Source organism: Myotis brandtii, unplaced genomic scaffold (genome assembly GCF_000412655.1).
Source record: "Myotis brandtii unplaced genomic scaffold, ASM41265v1 scaffold1496, whole genome shotgun sequence".
NCBI lineage: Eukaryota > Metazoa > Chordata > Mammalia > Chiroptera > Vespertilionidae > Myotis > Myotis brandtii.
In genome coordinates this window covers 351,993-370,995 of record NW_005355398.1, presented here as the reverse complement: position 1 = coordinate 370,995, position 19,003 = coordinate 351,993, and the positions used below count along the sequence as shown (strand labels likewise).

General features: G+C 51.7%; 1 protein-coding gene across 1 annotated transcript in view; it reads left to right on the top strand.

The window, feature by feature from the left end:
• The window catches only part of LDLR (low density lipoprotein receptor), a 61,847-nt gene extending 43,094 nt beyond the window's left edge, over positions 1 to 18,753 (top strand). The window contains exons 8-20 of the mRNA XM_014535733.1: positions 1,313 to 1,435; positions 3,631 to 3,750; positions 4,313 to 4,438; positions 6,220 to 6,391; positions 6,477 to 6,701; positions 8,081 to 8,199; positions 8,509 to 8,648; positions 9,908 to 10,049; positions 10,157 to 10,309; positions 12,710 to 12,808; positions 15,304 to 15,384; positions 16,293 to 16,450; positions 17,125 to 18,753. Coding sequence (XP_014391219.1) covers positions 1,313 to 1,435; positions 3,631 to 3,750; positions 4,313 to 4,438; positions 6,220 to 6,391; positions 6,477 to 6,701; positions 8,081 to 8,199; positions 8,509 to 8,648; positions 9,908 to 10,049; positions 10,157 to 10,309; positions 12,710 to 12,808; positions 15,304 to 15,384; positions 16,293 to 16,450; positions 17,125 to 17,160 — 1,694 coding nt within the window. The 3' untranslated portion in view covers positions 17,161 to 18,753. The remainder of the gene's footprint in view (positions 1 to 1,312; positions 1,436 to 3,630; positions 3,751 to 4,312; positions 4,439 to 6,219; positions 6,392 to 6,476; positions 6,702 to 8,080; positions 8,200 to 8,508; positions 8,649 to 9,907; positions 10,050 to 10,156; positions 10,310 to 12,709; positions 12,809 to 15,303; positions 15,385 to 16,292; positions 16,451 to 17,124) is intronic.
• The last annotated feature ends 250 nt before the right edge of the window (positions 18,754 to 19,003 follow it).

Here is a 19,003-nt window from a genome sequence, read left to right as displayed (position 1 = left end):
ATTTTTTAAAATATATTTTATTGATTTTTTACAGAGAGGAAGGGAGAGGGATAGAGAGTTAGAAACATCAATGAGAGAGAAACATCGATCAGCTGCCTCCTGCACACCCCCTACTGGGGATGTGCCCGCAACCAAGGTACATGCCCTTGACCGGAATCGAACCTGGGCCCTTTCAGTCCGCAGGCCAATGCTCTCTATTCACTGAGCCAAACTGGTTAGGGCAGTCATTATTTTTATCAATGTTGTTTTTATGTCATGTTTTTGTTGTTTTTATATCATGTCTTTGTTGTTATATCACATTGTTATTGTTTATTAATCAATTTATATATTATTTTCATATACATTTTACTAATTTTCTTTCATCTCCGACACTTCTATTATAGAGAAAGGGCGAATAGCGATCTTAAAATATTTCTTATAATTAATTTCCTTTCAATGTGCACAATCCATGCACCAGGCCACTAGTATTTAAATAAACAAGCAGTGGGTAGATTTGCCCATTTTTCCTAGTTTGCCCAATCCTGCTCTTAGTGACATTCTAATTCTGTTTTTTTGTTTGTTTTTTACTTTAAAAAAATATTTTTTTTTTTTTATTGATTTCAGAGAGGAATGAAGAGGGAGAGAGAGATAGAAACATCCATGATGAGAAAGAATCATGGATTGGCTGCCTCCTGCAAGTCCCCCACTGGGGATTGAGCCCACAACCCGGGCATGTGCCCTTGACCAGAATCGAACCTGGGACCTTTCAGTTTGCAGGCCGATGCTCTATCCACTGAGCCAAACCGGCTAGGGCGACATTCTAATTCTTAAACTGGGTTTACGAGTGTTCAATAGTTAGTAGGTTTTATTACTGAATACATTTGCATACAATCTTGTACAAATTATTATATTACTAGAGTCCCGGTGCACAAAAATTCGTGCACTTGGGGGGTCCCTCAGCCCGGCCTGCGCCCTCTCGCAGTCTGGGAGCCCTCTGGGGGGCCTAAGCTGCAGTCTGGCCTCCCTCTGGAGGAGGCAACCAGCGGACAGATAAGGGGACAGCGCCAACCTGGTGAGCAGCTGGCCCCGCCCCCCATTACCCCTCCGCCACCGGTCACCACCACCCCCTGATCACCGTCCCCTCCCTCTGCCCGCTGGCACCCGCCTTGGCTGGCCTGGCACTGCCTGCTCGCTGGCCCCACCCCCCGCCAACCGGTTGTTCCGCCATTGGGTTGTTTTGCATACAGTATTAGGCTTTTATTATATAGGATTAAAAAGTATTAAACAGGGTCCTGCAGCTCAGAGCACTGACCCTCTTCTTTGGCTCTCATAGTGACTCTGTGCGAGGGCCCCAACAAGTTCAAGTGCCACAGTGGCGAATGCATCACCATGGACAAAGTGTGCAACTCGGTCCGGGACTGCCGGGACTGGTCAGATGAGCCCCTCAAGGAGTGTGGTGAGCCTTGGGGGGCAGGCAGCTCTCGGAGCTTGTGGGGAGCTGGAAGCGGGACCCAGACACGGGCGCTGTGGGGCTGCAGGGCTCAACCCATCCCTGCTCCCAAGTGCTTTGGCTCTGGGGCCAGACAGATGTGGGGGTCTTGGGGAAAGTGGCTTTGCTCCAAGTCTCAGTTTTCACAACTGTAGGATGGGACCGTAGTTGCTCACACATCCTTGGACTGCTGGGGATTGGCCGATGGGATACTTGTAAAGTTTCAGCAATGTTCTGTGACCCGTAGCCGTGTAAATGTTTGGATGTTTCCAGTCCTATAGTCTCTTTTGCAACCAGTCAACTAGGCCATTTTAGCAGAAAAGCAGCCACATGAATGCATTTGTACACACATGAATGTGTGTGGCTAAGTTCCAAGAAAACTTTATTATGGACACTGAAATTTGAATTTCATAGACCTTTCATGTGGTGTGAAATATTTTTATTTTGATTAATTTTTTTAAAAAATATATTTTATTGATTTTTTACAGAAAGGAAGGGAAAGGGATAGAGAGTTAGGAACATCGATGAGAGAGAAACATCGATCAGCTGCCTCTTGCACACCCCCTACTGGGGATGTGCCTGCAACCAAGGTACATGCCCTTGACTGGAATCGAACCTGGGACCCTTCAGCCCGCAGGCCGACGCTCTATCCACTGAGGCAAACCGGTTAGGGCTATTTTGATTAATTTTTGAGAGCACATTTATTAACATTGCAGGTGAACCTCATAACGTCACTTGATCTTAGCCTAAAGGCCGAGAAGCAGTTGGATCTCTGCACTGGGGACAGGGAAACAAGGAAGGGTTCAGAGTAGGAGGAGGCACAGGAGGAGCGTAGGGGGGCTGCTTTGGCTCTAAGACAGACGTGAGCCGAGGCAGGGCTACCTGAGCTCCCTGGGAGTCAGAGAAAAGGGGCCTTGGAGACAGGCTCAGGGGGTCACCCTGCTGTGCATTGCTCCCCTGGGAGCAAGTCTCGTGCGGACCCTTAGAGGTTAGGAGATGCCACCTGTTGGGGAAGAGGGAGGGAGGGAAAGGCATGGGTGTGCTCCTGGGAGGGAGACCACACCAATTCTTATTTTTCTCTTTAACTATTTAAAAATTTGGAATTGTTCTTAACTGTTGGCCTGTTAAAGAACAGGTAGAATACAAGCTTTGTTGTAAAGAGCTAGTGCATAGATTCTGGAGCCACACACCTTAGGTTCGAGCCCAGCAGTGTGATCTTGGGCAAGTCATTTAACTTGGACATGCCTCAGGTTCCCCAGCTATCTTTAGGGTTGTTGGGAGAATTAAATGAGTTAATATATAGGGGTTGGCAAAAGTAGCTTTACAGTTGTGAGTTCACCAATCCTTGTATTATTTATTAATTATTGTATCATTTTCTATACGAACAACTGTAAACCTACTTTGTCCACTTCTGTATGTAACTGTAGTATGTGGTTTACAGTTTTTATCAATAAAATTTTTTTTAAATTGTGGTTGAAGAAAGCAATAAGATTTATCATAACCATTTTTAATATGTTTTTATTGATTTTAGAGAGAGGAAGGGAGAGGAAGATAGAAATATCAATGATGAGAATCATTGATCGCCTGTCTCTTGCATGCCCCTACTGGGGATCGAGCCCACAACCCTGGCGTGTACCCTGACCAGGAATCAAACTGTGACCTCCTAGTTCATGGGTTGATGCTCAACCACTGAGCCACACCAGCCAGGTTATCATAGCCATTTTTAAGTGTACAAATCAGTATCATTAAGCAGATTCACATTGTTGTACAGCCATCACCACTGTTTATCTCCCGGACTTTCTCATCTTCCCAAACTGAAGCTCTGCTCCCAAACTCTAACCGCCCCGCCCTCGCCCCCCGCCATGGCACCCACCATTCTTCTCTTTGTCTCTGTGAATCTGACTCCTCTAAGAACCTCATATAGGTGGGATCATACAGGATTTGTCCTTTTGTGAGTGGCTTATGTCACTCAGCACAGTGTCCTCCAGGCCCGCCTGTGACATTGCACGTGACAATGGTATTTTACGTCCTCTTAGGGGTCGTGGCACTTCACTGGCCTCACATTCATTGTGGCAATTGTGATAAAGATAGTGAAATAGAGAGGGTGGCTGGGAAGGGGGCTGGAGGCCTGAGCATGACCGTCTGTTCCCCGCCCGGCGCAGAGACCAACGAGTGCCTGACCAACAAGGGTGGCTGCTCCCACCTCTGCAAAGACCTCAAGATTGGCTACGAGTGCTTGTGTCCTGAGGGCTTCCGGCTGGCGGACCAGCGAAGATGCGAAGGTGATTCCCAAGTCGGGTGGGCTCCAGCCCTTTCCTCTGATACGGTGGCCAAGCCCTCTGTGCCTTGGTTTCCCATCGGTTTTGTGGGCAGTCCCCACTCACAGGGCTGTTAGGAGGATTTAACAAGATGCCATAGGCATGGGGAGTCTACCATAGGCTTAGCCCGTGGGGCACACTTGGTTCTTGCTTTGGGATTCGTCATTTTAAAAACGAGGCCTGGCTGGGTAGCTTTGTTTGTTAGAGCATCGTGCCCATATGCCAAGGTTGTGGGTTCTATCCTCAGGCACATGCCTTTGACCAGGATTCGAACCCACCACCCTTCAGTGTGAGGGCCGATGCTCTAACCACTGAGCACACTGGCCAGGGCATTGGAGATGATTCTTCGCTGTTTTTAAGATTTTATTTCTGAACCTCATAGTTACTGAGACGCCAGCCCTGGAGATCTTCCCCAGAGGAGATGGCTGTCCCCCATTTACCATTATGGGGCACAGCTTCGTGTTGGGGCCCATCACTCTACCTGCGGGGAAGATGCCCAAACCTCTTCCTCTGTCCCAACTCATAGATATCGACGAGTGTGAGGACCCCGACGCCTGCAGCCAGCTCTGTGTGAACTCCGTGGGCAGCTACCAGTGCAAGTGTGAAGAGGGCTTCCGGCTGGACCCCTTCACCAAGGCCTGCAAGGCTGTGGGTGAGTGTCCCGAGGCGCCCGAGGGGCCTGGCCTGGCCGCTCCGAAGGCAAACGGGTGGGGAGTTGCGTCATCTGAACGTTGCGTCATCTGAACTTCTGTGGACAGGGTGTTTGCTCCCGGGATCTCTGGCAGGTAACGGAGCACATGCAGTTAGGACTCGGGCTTGCTGGAACGCTGCCCTCACGTGTCCGGCTTCTCAGCAGACACAGCTCAACCCCTGGGGGGTGGTTTTCAGCCCACAGGCCCCACCGGAGACTTCAGGGGGCAAGAGGTAGAAAGCCATGGCCCCAAACAGCCTGCACCTCCTCCAGCTCTTATGAGCTAAAGGCACCTGCACAAAAAAACCCCACAAAAAAACAAATACATTTAAAAGAGACCAAAATCTAATAGCTCGTGATGAAACAGAATAGTAGAAATAGTTGTTTTTTTCCTCCCTGAACTTCAGGTTAGAACTGCAAGCGTGCCCTAATTATTAGAATCACCTGCACACGAGCCCATGTTTTTGGAGGCGTAATTGTTCTGGCAGATTTATTGCCCAGAAGGTTGCCCAGACAGTCTTTGTTTTGCCTCACGTTCTGCTCGTGCAGTGTGGTTCCAGCGAGGGTCCGTTTTGCAGAAATATTTTAGTGCTTGTTCTGTTTCCCCAAGAATCTCTTAGGCTTTCATCCCTTCTCCACTGTTGTCGGCCTCCTGTCCTCCCTCTGCCACATCCCCATGCATGTCCAGGTTCTGGAGAAAATTGGGGGGTGAATTCCTGAAATCCTCCAGGATTTGAGATTTTACTTTCCTTCCAATGTGTAGGGTCAGTATCTGTACAGATGCCACCCCAAGGGCAGGGATATTCTGGGTGAGGTCAGCTGTAGAAGCGGTCAGTTTGTTGGAGCATATCAGCGTCATGGTTACAGCACAGCCCCCAGAGTCAGAGAGACCCGGGTTCAAATCCTGCCTCTGTCGCTCACTAGCTGTGTGACAGGACCCTTTCCCTCTCTGGGCTTCAACCCCTTTATCTGTAAAAAGGGTTGACAACAGCACCTGCCTTATAGGAGTGTGAGAATCAGTGAGGAAAAACTTAAGAAAAGCACTAAGAAGAATTCCCTGCTCTAAGGAACCACTCTGTACAAGTTAACTTATCATTTCTTCATCTTCCTGTTCTAAAATGTAGAATGCAGGGGCCCCGGTGTTTTAAAATGTAGCTTTTATTATTATGCACCTGTGGTGAGCCCAACAGATCGGGAGGTGGCTGCCCTTGAAAAGCTAGTTTGTTTCTCACAGATCCCAGAGGAGGAGACACATTGCACCAGGCAGGGCCCCACGGGAAGGCACCAAGGTGGCCAGGAAGTAGAGGGAGCGGGGAAATGGGGCAGGAGCCTTTGTCATGGTTTCCTTGGGAAGGACAGGTGAGGCAGGGTAGCCGGGCTTAGGGTTGGCTAGCTGGAAGAATTTCAGTGGGCTCTGGGGTGTAGGGACTGTCCCTGGTTGCTGGTTCCATGGCCAGGGCACAGTGGCCGGGAGTGTGAGGAGGTGAAGGAGGTGGTGGGTGTGGGCTGGTTAGTTTGCATTTGAGGCGAGTGGGGACTATGCCTAGGAACCTCGAGGCCTGGGAGGGGCCGTCCCTCCGGCATCTGCAAGGCCCCAGAGTTAGGGCATCAGAACCGCGTGGTTAATACACCAGGGAGGCGCGTCCACCCCACGTCCTGGGCGTCTCCTCTGGTTCAGCCAGGCCCCAGAAACAGGTCCGGGGTCCCTCCCGCTCCCCTGAGCGCCCTCCATGCCTCCACAGACACCATCGCCTACCTCTTCTTCACCAACCGCCACGAGGTGAGGAAGATGACGCTGGACCGCAGCGAATACACCAGCCTCATCCCCAACCTGAAGAACGTGGTCGCCCTGGACGTGGAAGTGCACGCCAACAGGGTCTACTGGTCCGACTTGTCCCAAAGGAAGATCTACAGGTGAGCCTCAGCCCAGGCCCGCCCGCCCGACCCTGCGTGAAACCATGGCCTCGGGCACTGACTCCTCCTCCTCCTCCCTCCTCAGCACCCAGATCCACAGAGAGTCCAACTCCTCCTATGACACCATCATCGACGAGGGCCTGCAGGCCCCCGACGGGCTGGCCGTGGACTGGATCCACGGCAACCTCTACTGGACTGACTCCATGCTGGGCACCGTCTCTGTGGCCAACACCAAGGGCGTGAAGAGAAAGACCCTCTTCAAGGAGAAAGGCTCCAAGCCGAGGGCCATTGTGGTGGATCCCCGTCACGGGTGGGTATTCCCAAAGCTGAGGGGTACGGAGCATGAAGAACCAGCCAGGACTCATGGGGGGAGGTTTGTGCCCGAAGTAGACTCGACTGGGGGGGGGGGCTGGAAAGGGGGGCCCCTTTGGGCCGTGGGATCCGTCCCTCTGACGCCCGCTGTGCCGCCTGTGGTGCAAGCAGACCCTGAAAAGTCCTGGCCTGTGGAATAGAATCGACAACCAGACATTCGTACTGACTTAACCTGGTGTTAGGAATTAATACTTATTTGAAATTAGAAAATAAAAATCGATTTAGTCTTTTGTGCCAGGACAGGATTGGAGAAAAGTAAAACTGCGCGGGCCCAACGTTAATCGTTGGACAGGTCTTTCGAGGACGTGACAGGGAGTGAAGGTCACCCCCTGGGAGGCCCCAGGAAGGTGTCCACAGGGCTCATGGCTGACGCAGCAACTCTAGGGCCCACAGGGACAGGAGGAAGCATGACCCGGTCTGTACCTGCCCGACCACGTCTGCCACCACAGCATGCCACGTGGGGGAGTTCACAGTTCTGGTGGGGCACTGCCAGCCCTGATGGGCAGATGTAATCAGAGGACAGGGAGCATTTGGCTGTGAGCGTGGCGATGGGACAGATCCCGTGGTGCAGATGGGCCCAGCAGGCCTGGGTCCCCCCGATGGGCCAGGATTTATTTAACTGCTATTCAAGTCAGCACATGACATTTAGAATTTAAAAATAAAACCCCTTTTTATCCTACCACTCACAAAGTAGCACTGCTTTATTGCAGTGGCCTGGAACCAAACCTTACATATCTCTGAGGTATGCCTATATATATGTTGGAAAAGCAAAACAATAAAAATTTTAAATTGCAAAAGGATGAAAAAATTATAAAACCCTCAGAAAGTAGTGTTTAGAGTGCAGATTCCTGGGCCCCAGCCCTGACACTAGAATCAGAACCTCCCTTTTTCTTGAAGGTTCTAAAATCCTGCCCGGTCTTGCCAGGTGGCAGGCCTTGGGGTAGGGCAGGGAAGGCTGGGAGCAGAGGGAACCAAGCTGAGGTCTCCCCAGGGCCGTGTGGGACCCTGGCCTGGCTGCCTCAGGATGTTTTTCCATTGGTTTTTAGAGAGAGTGGAAGAGGGAGGGAAAGACAGAGAAATATTGATGTGAGAGAAATATATCAATTGGTTGCCTCCTGCACGTGCCCTGACCAGGGCCCTGGCTGGGGAGGAGCCTGCAACCACGGTATGTGCTCTTGACCAGAATCGAACCTGGGACCCTTGGGTCTGCAGGCCAACGCTCTCTCCACTGAGCCAAACCGGCTAGGGCTCTTCAGTGTTGGCTGGGAGCCACCCTGGCCGACGTCTGAGTGTCTGTTCTCACTGTTCTCCCTCCAGCTTCATGTACTGGACGGATTGGGGGACCCCTGCCAAGATCAAGAAGGGGGGCCTGAATGGCGTGGACATTCACTCACTGGTGACAGAGGACATCCAGTGGCCCAATGGCATCACCCTGGGTACGTTCGAGGGACTGTGGTCCCCGGGGCTGAGCACAGTCTAGAGGAGAGAGGAGAGTGGCCAGGCCACCCCTGCACACACCATGCAGCTCCCCGAGTTGTTTATCACCCGCCACTAAACCGCCCCCACCCCCACCCCCACCCCAGCATCTGGCTCAGGCTCCCACACGGCAGGGGTGGTCAGAGCTGCTTTCCTGGGCACACCTCTGCTGGGTCCTTTGGGGGCTCCTTCCTGCAGCAGAGTGAGCAGGCCCAGAGGCCCCTCTGGCATCAGCACGTGACCTCTCCTTGTCCACCTGTGGGTTCTAGATCTTTCCAGCGACCGCCTCTACTGGGTCGACTCCAAGCTCCACTCCATCTCCAGCATCGACCTCACTGGGAGGCACCGGAAGACAATTTTGGAGGACAAGAAGAGGCTGGCGCACCCCTTCTCCTTGGCCATCTTTGAGGTGGGTGCTGGGAGCACATGGGTGCTCCTCTGGGGTTTGAGGGAATTCCCAGCCAAGTGCTGTTTACTGAGGCCTGAGTGCTCATACCAACAGGTCAGGTGACATGATCTAGTTCAGTGGTTCTCAACCTTCTGGCCCTTTAAATACAGTTCCTCATGTTGTGACCCAACCATAAAATTATTTTCGTTGCTACTTCATAACTGTAATGTTGCTACTGTTATGAATCGTAATGTAAATATCTGCTATGCAGGATGGCCTTAGGCGACCCCTGTGAAAGGGTCGTTCGACCGCCAAAGGGGTCGCGACCCACAGGTTGAGAACCGCTGGTCTAGTTCATTCAAGCCGAGACTAACTCAGAAAACTGCCCTCCACTATGAAGAGGGCTGAGACCTCTTCAACTGCTGTTTCCGTGTTATTCTCGCCAAAAGAATCCTCAAAGGCCTGAGCAGCAGCTCTCACACCGAGGCCATTTGCTGCCCAGAGCACTTGGGAATGCCCGGGGCTTGTGCGAGGGCTGCCAGTGCATCCAGTGGGTGGAGGCCGGGATGCCGCTAAACAGCCGCAGGAGGAGCCAGCATGAAGGGCTATTGGCCCCACATAGCACCCCGGTGGGGGGATTCTGCTCTAAAGAAATGGAGTTCTATTGGTAGACCCTGATTCATAATAGCCAAGAGGTGAAAGCAACGGGTGTCTGTCTGGGGTGAATGGATAAGCACCATGTGGTCCCCCCATACGGTGGAATATCATTCAGCCTTAACAAGGAAGGGAATGGTGACACCTGCTACAATATGGACGAACCTGGAGGACATGGTGCTGAGTGAAACAAGCCAGTCACAGAAGGACGAATATTGTACGGTTCCACTCGCAGGAGGTCCCTAAGGAGTCAGATTCAGAGAGACAGGAAGTAGACAGGAGTTGACCCAATAGAGAGACAGGGGCTGCGTGTTTAATGAATTAAGTGTTTAAAGAATTTCAGTTTGGGAAGATGAGAAAGTCTGGAGATGGATAGTGGTGATGTCTGCACAACACAGTGGATGTATTTAATGCCATGGAACTGGACACAAAAAACGATTAAGATGGTATATTTCACATCATGTGTATTTTACCACAATTAACCTTTATTTTCAGAAGAAGAAATGATGCTACCACCTAGAACTGCTTCTTTCCAGAGAACCTCCGCGGTTCGGGGGCTGGGAAGACAGTGGTCCGCCCATCCCAGTGGTTAATGGGGTCTGTCATCTTCCTCACTGCCCCTGTAGGATAAAGTATTTTGGACGGATATCATCAACGAAGCCATTTTCAGTGCCAACCGCCATACGGGGTCCGACATTAATTTGATGGCAGAAAACCTGATGTCCCCGGAGGACATTGTCCTTTCCCACCGCCTCACACAGCCAAAAGGTGAAGACAGGGCGCTCCCCCTCCCCCGCTGCCCTGATAGAGCTCTGGAGTTTTCTAGAATTTTCTGACCTCATTCTTGCCCTGACTCCCTGCCTTTTGCACCTCAGGGATAAACTGGTGTGAGACAACTTTCTACTCCTACGGCGGCTGCCAGTACCTGTGTCTCCCGGCCCCACAGATCAATTCCTACTCACCCAAGTTCACCTGTGCCTGCCCTGATGGCATGTTGCTGGCCGAGGACAGGAGGAGCTGCCGCCCAGGTAGGGGACGCCAGCCTGCCTGGCACAAGCCCTGCTTCTGCCACCCTCTTGGCTCAGCCTGAGCCTCTCTTTCCCCATCTGTCAAATGGGAGAGCGAGGCCCCAGGAGGTCGTTGTAAGGACTCCTTAGCTGGGGGAACCGTAGTCTGCCTTTCTTAAATATTGGGCATTCCAGTACTGCACTGGGTACTTAGACTCAGTTCACCTTTGATGTCTAGTCCACTCTTTCCCAGCTCTGTCCATGGGCTATGCCTATATGCATATAAGTTCCCTGTTTACTCTCCCCACAACCCCACCCCCACCCCCGCCTTCCCTCTGAGATTCATCAGTCTGTTCTATGCTTCTGTCTCTGGATCTATTTTGTCCATCAGTTCATTTTGTTCATTAGATTCCACATAGGAGTGAGATCATGTGATACTTGACTTTCTCCGACTGGCTTATTTCACTTAGCGTAATACTCTCCAGGTCCAGGAGGTAACTGATTTTATTTATTTTATTTTTTAAATCACTTTTATTTATTTTTTAAAAATCTTTATTGTTGAAAGTATTACATATGTCACCTTTTTTCCACCATCGACCCCCTCCAGCCTGCCCCTGCCCCTGACTCCCCACCCAGGCCCTCACCACCCTATTGTCTGTGTCCATGGGTTATGCATACAGTATATGCATACAGGTCTTTGGTTAATTAGGGGAGTTGGCTGATTTTAGAGCCATGTCCCTTTTCAATTTCTTTTTATGTTGCTAAAACAATCGATGATTTCATTTCAAATACTAGTATTTTTCTGAAGTCTTTTGGTACGTCCACTCTTGCCTCCCTTAACAGTCCAGTGTTAGGAAGTTTACCCTCCAGTTTAATATACTTTAATTTTCCCCAAAGTTCATAGGTTGGTTATTTTGAAGAGGAGGAGATCTCTTTTATATTTAGGAATTTTAAAAAACACTGTGGACTTTCATATGTGATTCTGAGCTTTCATTTAAAAGGAAACAAAACAAACTTGTTTCCTTTTGCTACTGCCATAAATATTTTTGTTCCTTCCTTTCAGTTCGGAACCCCGGTTCTTACTACATTTCAGCTTATCCTTTGAGTTCCTATGAAAACATTTTGCTATTGTGTGGTTGGTTGTTTCATTTTATTTCTCTTTTTCTGCATATCTTGATTATTTTTTATCTTACATTAAAATTTTTTAAACTTTCACAGGAAAATCGGGGCACATTTTGCTCACAGTTGCTTTCCAGTCCTTGACCAGATCTGTCCGTCCCGGCGGGTAGGAAGGAGGGGTAGAGGGGCCTCCGGCAGCATCAGAAGTTCTTCCTCAAGTGCAAGCTCGTGCTCAGTGCTGGCGGCCCCGAGACGCAAGCCTCTGAGAATGGCAGCTGGGCTCTGTCCCTCAGGAACTAGCTTGAAACGGACGATATATTGTAGCCTTAGCTACCAGGAGAGTGACCTTTCCTCACTTCCCGTGCGCTCTCGGCTGCACAGGCCAGCGTCACTGTGCCCGTTGTGCTTTCTTGTCCACAACAAGCAGCGTGGAGGAGACTGCCGCCTTCCTCCCCATCTTCTTTCTTCTTTCTGCAGAGTTGGGGTCATTTGTCTTGTTTTCATAGTATTGTCCTTCTTCATTATATTCATTGTTTTGCCCTTATATCCAGAAACTTTAAAAGAAAAAGACCTTCAGGTTAGATTCAAGGCTTATGCAGGGCACACATCTCAAGGCCTCTCATAGACTGCAGTCAAGCTCTCAGCCAGGGCTGCAGTCATGTGAAGGTTCGCCTGGGGCTGGCCTATCTGCTTCTAAGATTGCTTACGCGGTAGCTGTTGCAGCCGGACTCATTTTCATACTGGTTACTTTCCCACTGCAGGGCCTATCCACAGGGCTGCTCCCAGTGACATGGTGGGATGTGTGGAACGTTATGATTCCCTTCGCCTCCCACCCCCAAAGTTCATATGTTGAAAGTATATTGTTGAGGCCTGGCCAGGGAGCTCAGTTGGTTAGAGCATCATCCGGATATGGCAAGTTTTTGGGTTTAAAACCCAAACAAACAAGAATCAACCAATGAATGCCTAAATAAGTGGAACAACAAATCTCTCTCTCTCAAAAAACACACACACACACACAAAAAACCACAAACAAAGTTATAGAAAGTATATTGTTGAAATAGAATCTGCCCTTTTCAATGCTCATCCTCAGAGGAAGTCTCGATTTGGAGCTAGTGTCCATAGCACTGCAATCCCCCTCTCTGAAAGCAGACATCGGTCGCTTGTGTTTTCACTGCTTTTGTTTTCAGTTATTTCTCTGTGGCCGCTGGGCTCACAGGCACGTGTTGCTGTGAGCAGCACAGAGCTTTCAGAGCGCCCCTCGGCCACAGGGCACTCAGGAAATGCTTAATCTTTCAAACACAGAACCTGTAGTGACCACCCGGGGACCCAACATGACTCGCTCCACTGTGACCACTCCTGAGCTCACCACCGCCAAGATGGTGACGAAGGCCCCCCCGCAAGGTAAAGGCCGGGACCGCCCTGGGCCCCGGCTCATCCCGATGAGCATCTAGATGGGCTCGTTCAGAGGCCAGAGCATCTCGATGAAGAGCTAGAGAGTGGAGCTAGTTTGGGCTCCTTTGCTGACTCTCTGACATAGCCTGTGTATCTCTGAAGCCTCAGTTTCCCTACCGATAAACAAGGCTGGTAACAGTGCCCACCCACCTCCTGGTAATAGTGGGGATCACATGGGCGAGCTCATGTGAAGAGTCTGAGCTCATGGTGGCTGCTGATGCCCGAGTCCGCCAGGCACACGGGCCCAGGAGTGTGAAATGTTGTCCAGGCTCATTCACTGCCCTGTTTTCAGGTGTGTGCCCAGCAGGGCCAGGAGTAGGGGGAGGCAGGGAAGGTACTCTTCGAGGCAGCACCTGAGGGGCACCAAGAAACTCAGGACTCAATATTTTAAAAAATCAAATTGCCTAGCTATAGTCTATGGGGCCAACCACCTGTTGTAAATGAAGTTTGATTGGAGCCAGGGTCCTAGGAAGGCAGGATCATTCAAGGGTAGCGTCAGATCCATCTGGATATTTTGTTCATCATAGGGTATTGGAATTAATTTTGATTTTTAAAAATAACTCATTGCCCAGCCAGTGTGGCTCAGTGGTTGAGCGTTGACCTATGAACCAGGAGATCATGGTTCAATTCCCGGTCAGGGCACATGCCCGGGTTTTGGGCTCGATCCCTAGTAGGGAGCCTGCAGGAGGCAGCTGATCGATTATCCTCTCTCATCATTGATGTTTCTCTCTCTCCCTCTCCCTTCCTCTTTCTAAAATCAATAAAAATATACATTTTTAAAATAGCATTGCCCTGGCCGGCAGCGCTCAGTAGTTAGAGCGTCAGCCCACACACCAAAGGGTCCACACACCAAAGGGTCCCAGGTTCAATTCCCGGTCAAGGGCAAATACCTGGGTTTCGGGTCCCAGCCTTTACTCTGCCTCCCTTCCACTCTCTCTGAAAAGCAATGGAAAAAATATCGTCGGGTGAGGACAAACGAAAATAATAATATTAAAATACTGCTGAATTACCGAAGTGGGGCTGGGGGAGCTTTAATTTTTGTGCTTGAGGCCAGTGACTCCTCACCCTAGCCTGGCCTAAGGTCATGACCTCCTTGGAGGAGGTCAGAACTGTGCTCTCAGTGAATTGATCAGAGACCCACCATTTGTGTCTTTGTCCACCAGAGGGCGCCCGGCCTGGCTTTTGAGCAACCGGAAATGGAGCTCATGGACGTTTCTGGCCAGAAAAAAAAGTCACATCAGCACGTTTCAGACATATTTCCCCCCTCAGAGTAGTTGGAGCCTTTGTTCAACCATAAAGGAGATAAAACAGGAACTGCTGTGCTTATGGGATGCCTGGAGCCCTTCTCACTCGGGGTGGGAAGAGGGGGGCGCTATTTGAAAAGCCATATCACGGACAGGCCCATCCAGGGCTCTGGAATTTGGCAAAGGATCCTTTGTAAGGGAAAAACTTCTCAAAAACGCTGCTGCTGCCCTAGATCATTGTTGTTACAAGGCTTCTTACATATGTGCAAATGCAATACTGGGTATAAACTTCGTATACACATGTCCAACAGCCGGTAGAATTAAAACCCAGATGGATTTGAACACGGTGGTAACCACAGCTCACCAGCATACGTGTGACCTGGATGTGGCTTCTTTAATTTTCTCAGCCCTTTTTTCTCTTTAGAGACCTCTACAATTTTTAAAAAGATATATTTTTATTGATTTCAGAGAGAAAAGGAGAGGGAGAGAGAAATAGAAACATCAACCATGAAAGAGAATCACTGATTGGCTGCCTCCCGCATGCTCCCCCACTGGGGACTGAGCCCACAACCCAGGCATGTGCCCTGACCAGGACCTCCTGGTTCATAGGTCCATGCTCAACCACTGAGCCACTCCGGCTGGACATAGAGACCTTTCCATTTTCATTTGCATGGAGCCCTTTGTTGTCTGGCTCAGGTGCATTTGCATGTGAGTGGTTATATAATGAGGTGTCTTCCCCGGCCCAATATATTTTATTAGCTGGGGACAGTTGACACAGGACTATGGGGTTTGGTGCGATCCAACCCAGGCTCTGGAATTGGTGAACTCGTGCAGCAAAGGCTCATTACCATCAAATGCAGAGCCAGGTTGAAAATTTCCCCGGGGACCATTGGGAATGTGACCGCAGGCTCTGCCTCGCAGCCCGTCGGTCCCTTCCCCAGTGCCTCTCAACGCTGGGCTAGAGAACCTTTAATATTCATACCACACTGAGTCCCACAACTCCAATTGCTAACAAATAAGGTCCAGGCACAACCCATCGTGCTGCCCTTGAAACCTGGCAGGTGCTTCAAGTTCCTCAAAACCTTTAAGGACAATGGGAGGCGGCAGGTGCTTCCCTTTGGGTGTCAGTCCTCGTACACCTGCTGGTCTCCATGTCCTGCCTGAGGGTCCGAGCCTCACTTTCTCCCTTTCCCCCTGCAGCCTCGGAGGACGTTCCTATCAAAGAGGACAGGAAGGAGAGGCCCCGGGGCGTGGGCTGGCTCTACATTGTCCTCCCCATCGGTAAGCCCACCACCGGCCCTCCCTCGGTTCCCTGGCCTCCCTGCTTGGCCTTCTTTTCTCTCAGGAAGGGGGTGTCCCCGCCATGTGTCCTGTCATCACTGCACTCGCCTTCCTAGCTTCATTCATTAACAAATCTAGTTGAGCGCCTACTGTATACCATGCCCGCTTCTGGGGACACAGCTGTGAAAGAAATAGACACCTCGCCCCGTGGGTGCCGACAGCGACGTTCAGATGGGGAGGTGAGCCCGAGGTCCCTGGGGCGCAGTGACGGGCGCTGACACCAGGGGAGGCGAGAGCGGTTCTCTTGCAGGGGCGAGTTTGCAGAGCGCCAGGGCCCCTTCCTCAGCCTGTCAATCAGCTTGGTGAGCGTCACCCATTCTTCCTTTTGTGAAAAGATCCTTTTGAGGTGCCCCTTCAGCATGCAGCCTGCCCACACTTTCATTTTGGTGCCAACAGTCGTCCGACTGTGGGTTGACAGACATGGCAAGTGGGACCCTCACCCCCCCGGTGGCCTCCGAGTGTGTGCCTGCCCTGCGTCTTCCCAGCAGAGCCCACGTCTCTCCCACCCGCTGGGCACTGGCCAAGCTGTTTCACAAACTGGGCTGTGCAAGCCCTTGGCTGTGCCCTGGGTCTAAAAAAGTAGTAGCCCCCTGTGTGGGCAAACCCAGAAGAAACCCGAAGAATCCACCACAGTTGAGCATTTCTGGGGTGAGGCGGTCGCAGAGGTCTTCAAGTGAGAGATTGGTTATGCTCGCCGATCGGATTTTTACAATGGACAGTATTTCTTTAAATCAGAACAAAACCATTCACAAATAAAAAGGCTGGGGGTTTGAAGGCAGCGTCACTGGCCACTTGGGGCACCAGGCGGGGCGCGGGGCAGGGGGTGACGCCAGGCCGCCTCTCCACAGGGCTGCTCACCCTCCTGTGCTTCGGGGCCTTCCTCCTCTGGAAGAACTGGCGGCTGAAGAGCATCAACAGCATCCACTTTGACAACCCCGTGTACCAGAAGACCACGGAGGACGAGGTGCACATCTGCCACAGCCAGGACGGCTACACCTACCCCTCGGTGAGCGCCCCAAAGCCATCCGCACGGTGGGGGAACAGGAAGGGGGGTAAGGAGAGACCCTAAGTCATGGCAGTGAACAGAGGGAAGCCACCGGGGGCTGGGAGAGAGGGGAGGCAAGTTTAGAAGAGGTGGTTTGGGCGGGCCTCCCTAAGCAGGAAGTGTATGGTGTGCAGAGGGCGCAGCATGTGCAAAGGCCCTGAGGCTGGACCGAGCCTGGTGTGTCCGAGCCCTATGGCCACACCGCGGCCAGTGTGGCTGGAGCGGAGAGAGCGGGAACGAGGGAGGAGACAAGGGCAATGAGGGGGCCTGGCGGATGGAGCAGGACCTTGTGGCCCATGGGGAGGACTCGGGCTTTGCTCAAAGTGAGGAAGGAGCTATGGAGGGCTCTGGGAAGAGGAGGGACATGGCCTGATTTGGGGGCTCACAAGCACCCCCTGGTGGTGGCTGCTGTGGCAGGACAGACTGGGGAAGGGGAGGGCAAAATCTGACTCAGGTGCTCACAGGCGCCCTCTGGCTGCCGTGGGGGAAACAGACTGGAGTAGAGGTCAGTGGCCAGGAGGCCCGGGTGGAAGTGATTGTGCTGGTCCAGGCCGGTAGTGAGGAGCAGGTGGCCTCTGGCTGTGTTTACTGGATGTTGGACTGATTATTTCCGGCGTTTATCGTTTTGTTGACAGAGACAGATGGTCAGGATGGAGGATGACATGGCATAAGCCGCTGCCTCCAGTCCTGCCCCTCCCAGAACCTGCTGCTGGTCAAGGGCAGGAAGAACACTTTCTCCCCAAACCCTTGACCTTTCCAAAACCCTTCTTCAGACCTCCGACACCCTCCCGTTCCGTTCAGAGAAAGAAGCGGCCAAAGCCCTGCTGGCAGCTGACCTCGACGCTGGCAGCCACGGGCCTGTCTGCCAGAGCTTTGTTTTATATATTTATTCGTCTGGGAGGCAGGCGACAGAGCACAGGAATGGGTTTTGGTTGAAATACTTTTCTTGACCTTTTCTCCTCAATTGGCTCCTCACCTGAGGAACGAATGGACGGAGGGGCACCAAGCAAGAGAAAGCAAGTGGCTTTGAATCGAGAGCAGGTGATGCCCACAGGGTCCCAGGCAGCTGCTGAGCCTCTAACCTCAGGAGTAAATGTGTTTACCTCTGCCTCGCAAGCCTTGGTGGACGCCAGAGTCGGCTTCTGCTCTGCCTCCCCCGATCAGGACGAAATCCGTTTCCTAAGCCGAGTGTGTGCCCTCTCCTTCAGCCGGGAAGGGACTCTGGCGCTGGCGTGGACATGGCGGAATCCAGCACACCGGGGCGGCCAACTGAGCACATTCATTCAACAAAACCTCAACAGTTCCCCAGGGAAAGCCTGAGCACCCTTTGCCCTTAATATTTATCGAGGGCCCGCGACCCCCGGGCACCTTGTGTATGAGGATAAGTGCCCTCCGACCTCTAGCAGTGCCCTTCAGCCCAGCCGTGCCCCAGCCCCAGCCCCTCCACGTGCCCGTGCACTTTTCCAGTTCAGGTTTGTACATCTGTAAAGACTACAATTCCTTATTTTGCATTGTTTTCTGGTCGGACTAGGATGGGCTCCCAGGTCGGAGAGGACCCGGGAGTGGGGAGGGGATGCGGTGCCGTCTTGTGGCCTTTCTCCCAGCACTTCAAAGCCAAGAGGTGATTATCTGGCTAATGTTTCCACTTCTATGCACCTGTCCCTGAGCCATTCCTCTCCCCGACAGGACAGTAGTCACGGATGGGTGTTTCAGCCCGAAGACGTCCCTGGGTGTGGTCATTATATGGGGGCTTATGAAACAAGAATGCTTTCTGAAGTTGTCACACGTGTATTTACAACGGAAGAGACGGTGGGAGGGGCCGCCCCTGGCTTCCCTGTCAGTTGTGCACTACAGACCCCAGCCCCTGTGCCCAGCCTGCAGGAAACTGTGAAAGGTGTTTCTCGCTCTGAAGCCTGTAAATAGAGCCCTGAACCTAGGAGCGGGGCATTTCATTTTGCACTTTGTACATTTGTTGGAGCATTGATCACTCATATATATGAAAACAGACCTATTTATTTTTGCAAACCCTGGGTGCTGCTTTGTTGGGTGACCCCTCAGGGACCTGCATGGGGGAGAGGCCTCGTCTTTCTGTACAGCTGACCCCGCAGCCCGGGTCTGTGCTCTTCAGGGGGCCCGTGTCCATGTTGCCGCATGGGCTGCTCTGGGGGTGGGTTTTGACTATAAACCACTGTATAGAATGTTTTTATAGTCTGAGTGTCTTACTTTGATTAAATTTCTTAAATGAACCATTTGGCTAAACCTGATGCACTTTGTCTTCTGTTCCCTCACTTCCTCCCTCCGCTGGTGGGCTGGGCTCCGCAGGGGGAAGGGTCTGCGAGGGAGCCTGGCCCTGAGCTCAGGGCAGGCTCAGGCTCTGGTGGTGTTGTGCTTAGCCAGGGGGCAGCCCTGCTGGGTGCTCCCCTGAGTTGGGGTTTTGCTAAATCTCCTGCTTGTTCATTCATTCAACAAACATTTATTGGGCACCTACTGTGTGGCCAGGTCCTGTTCTAGGCA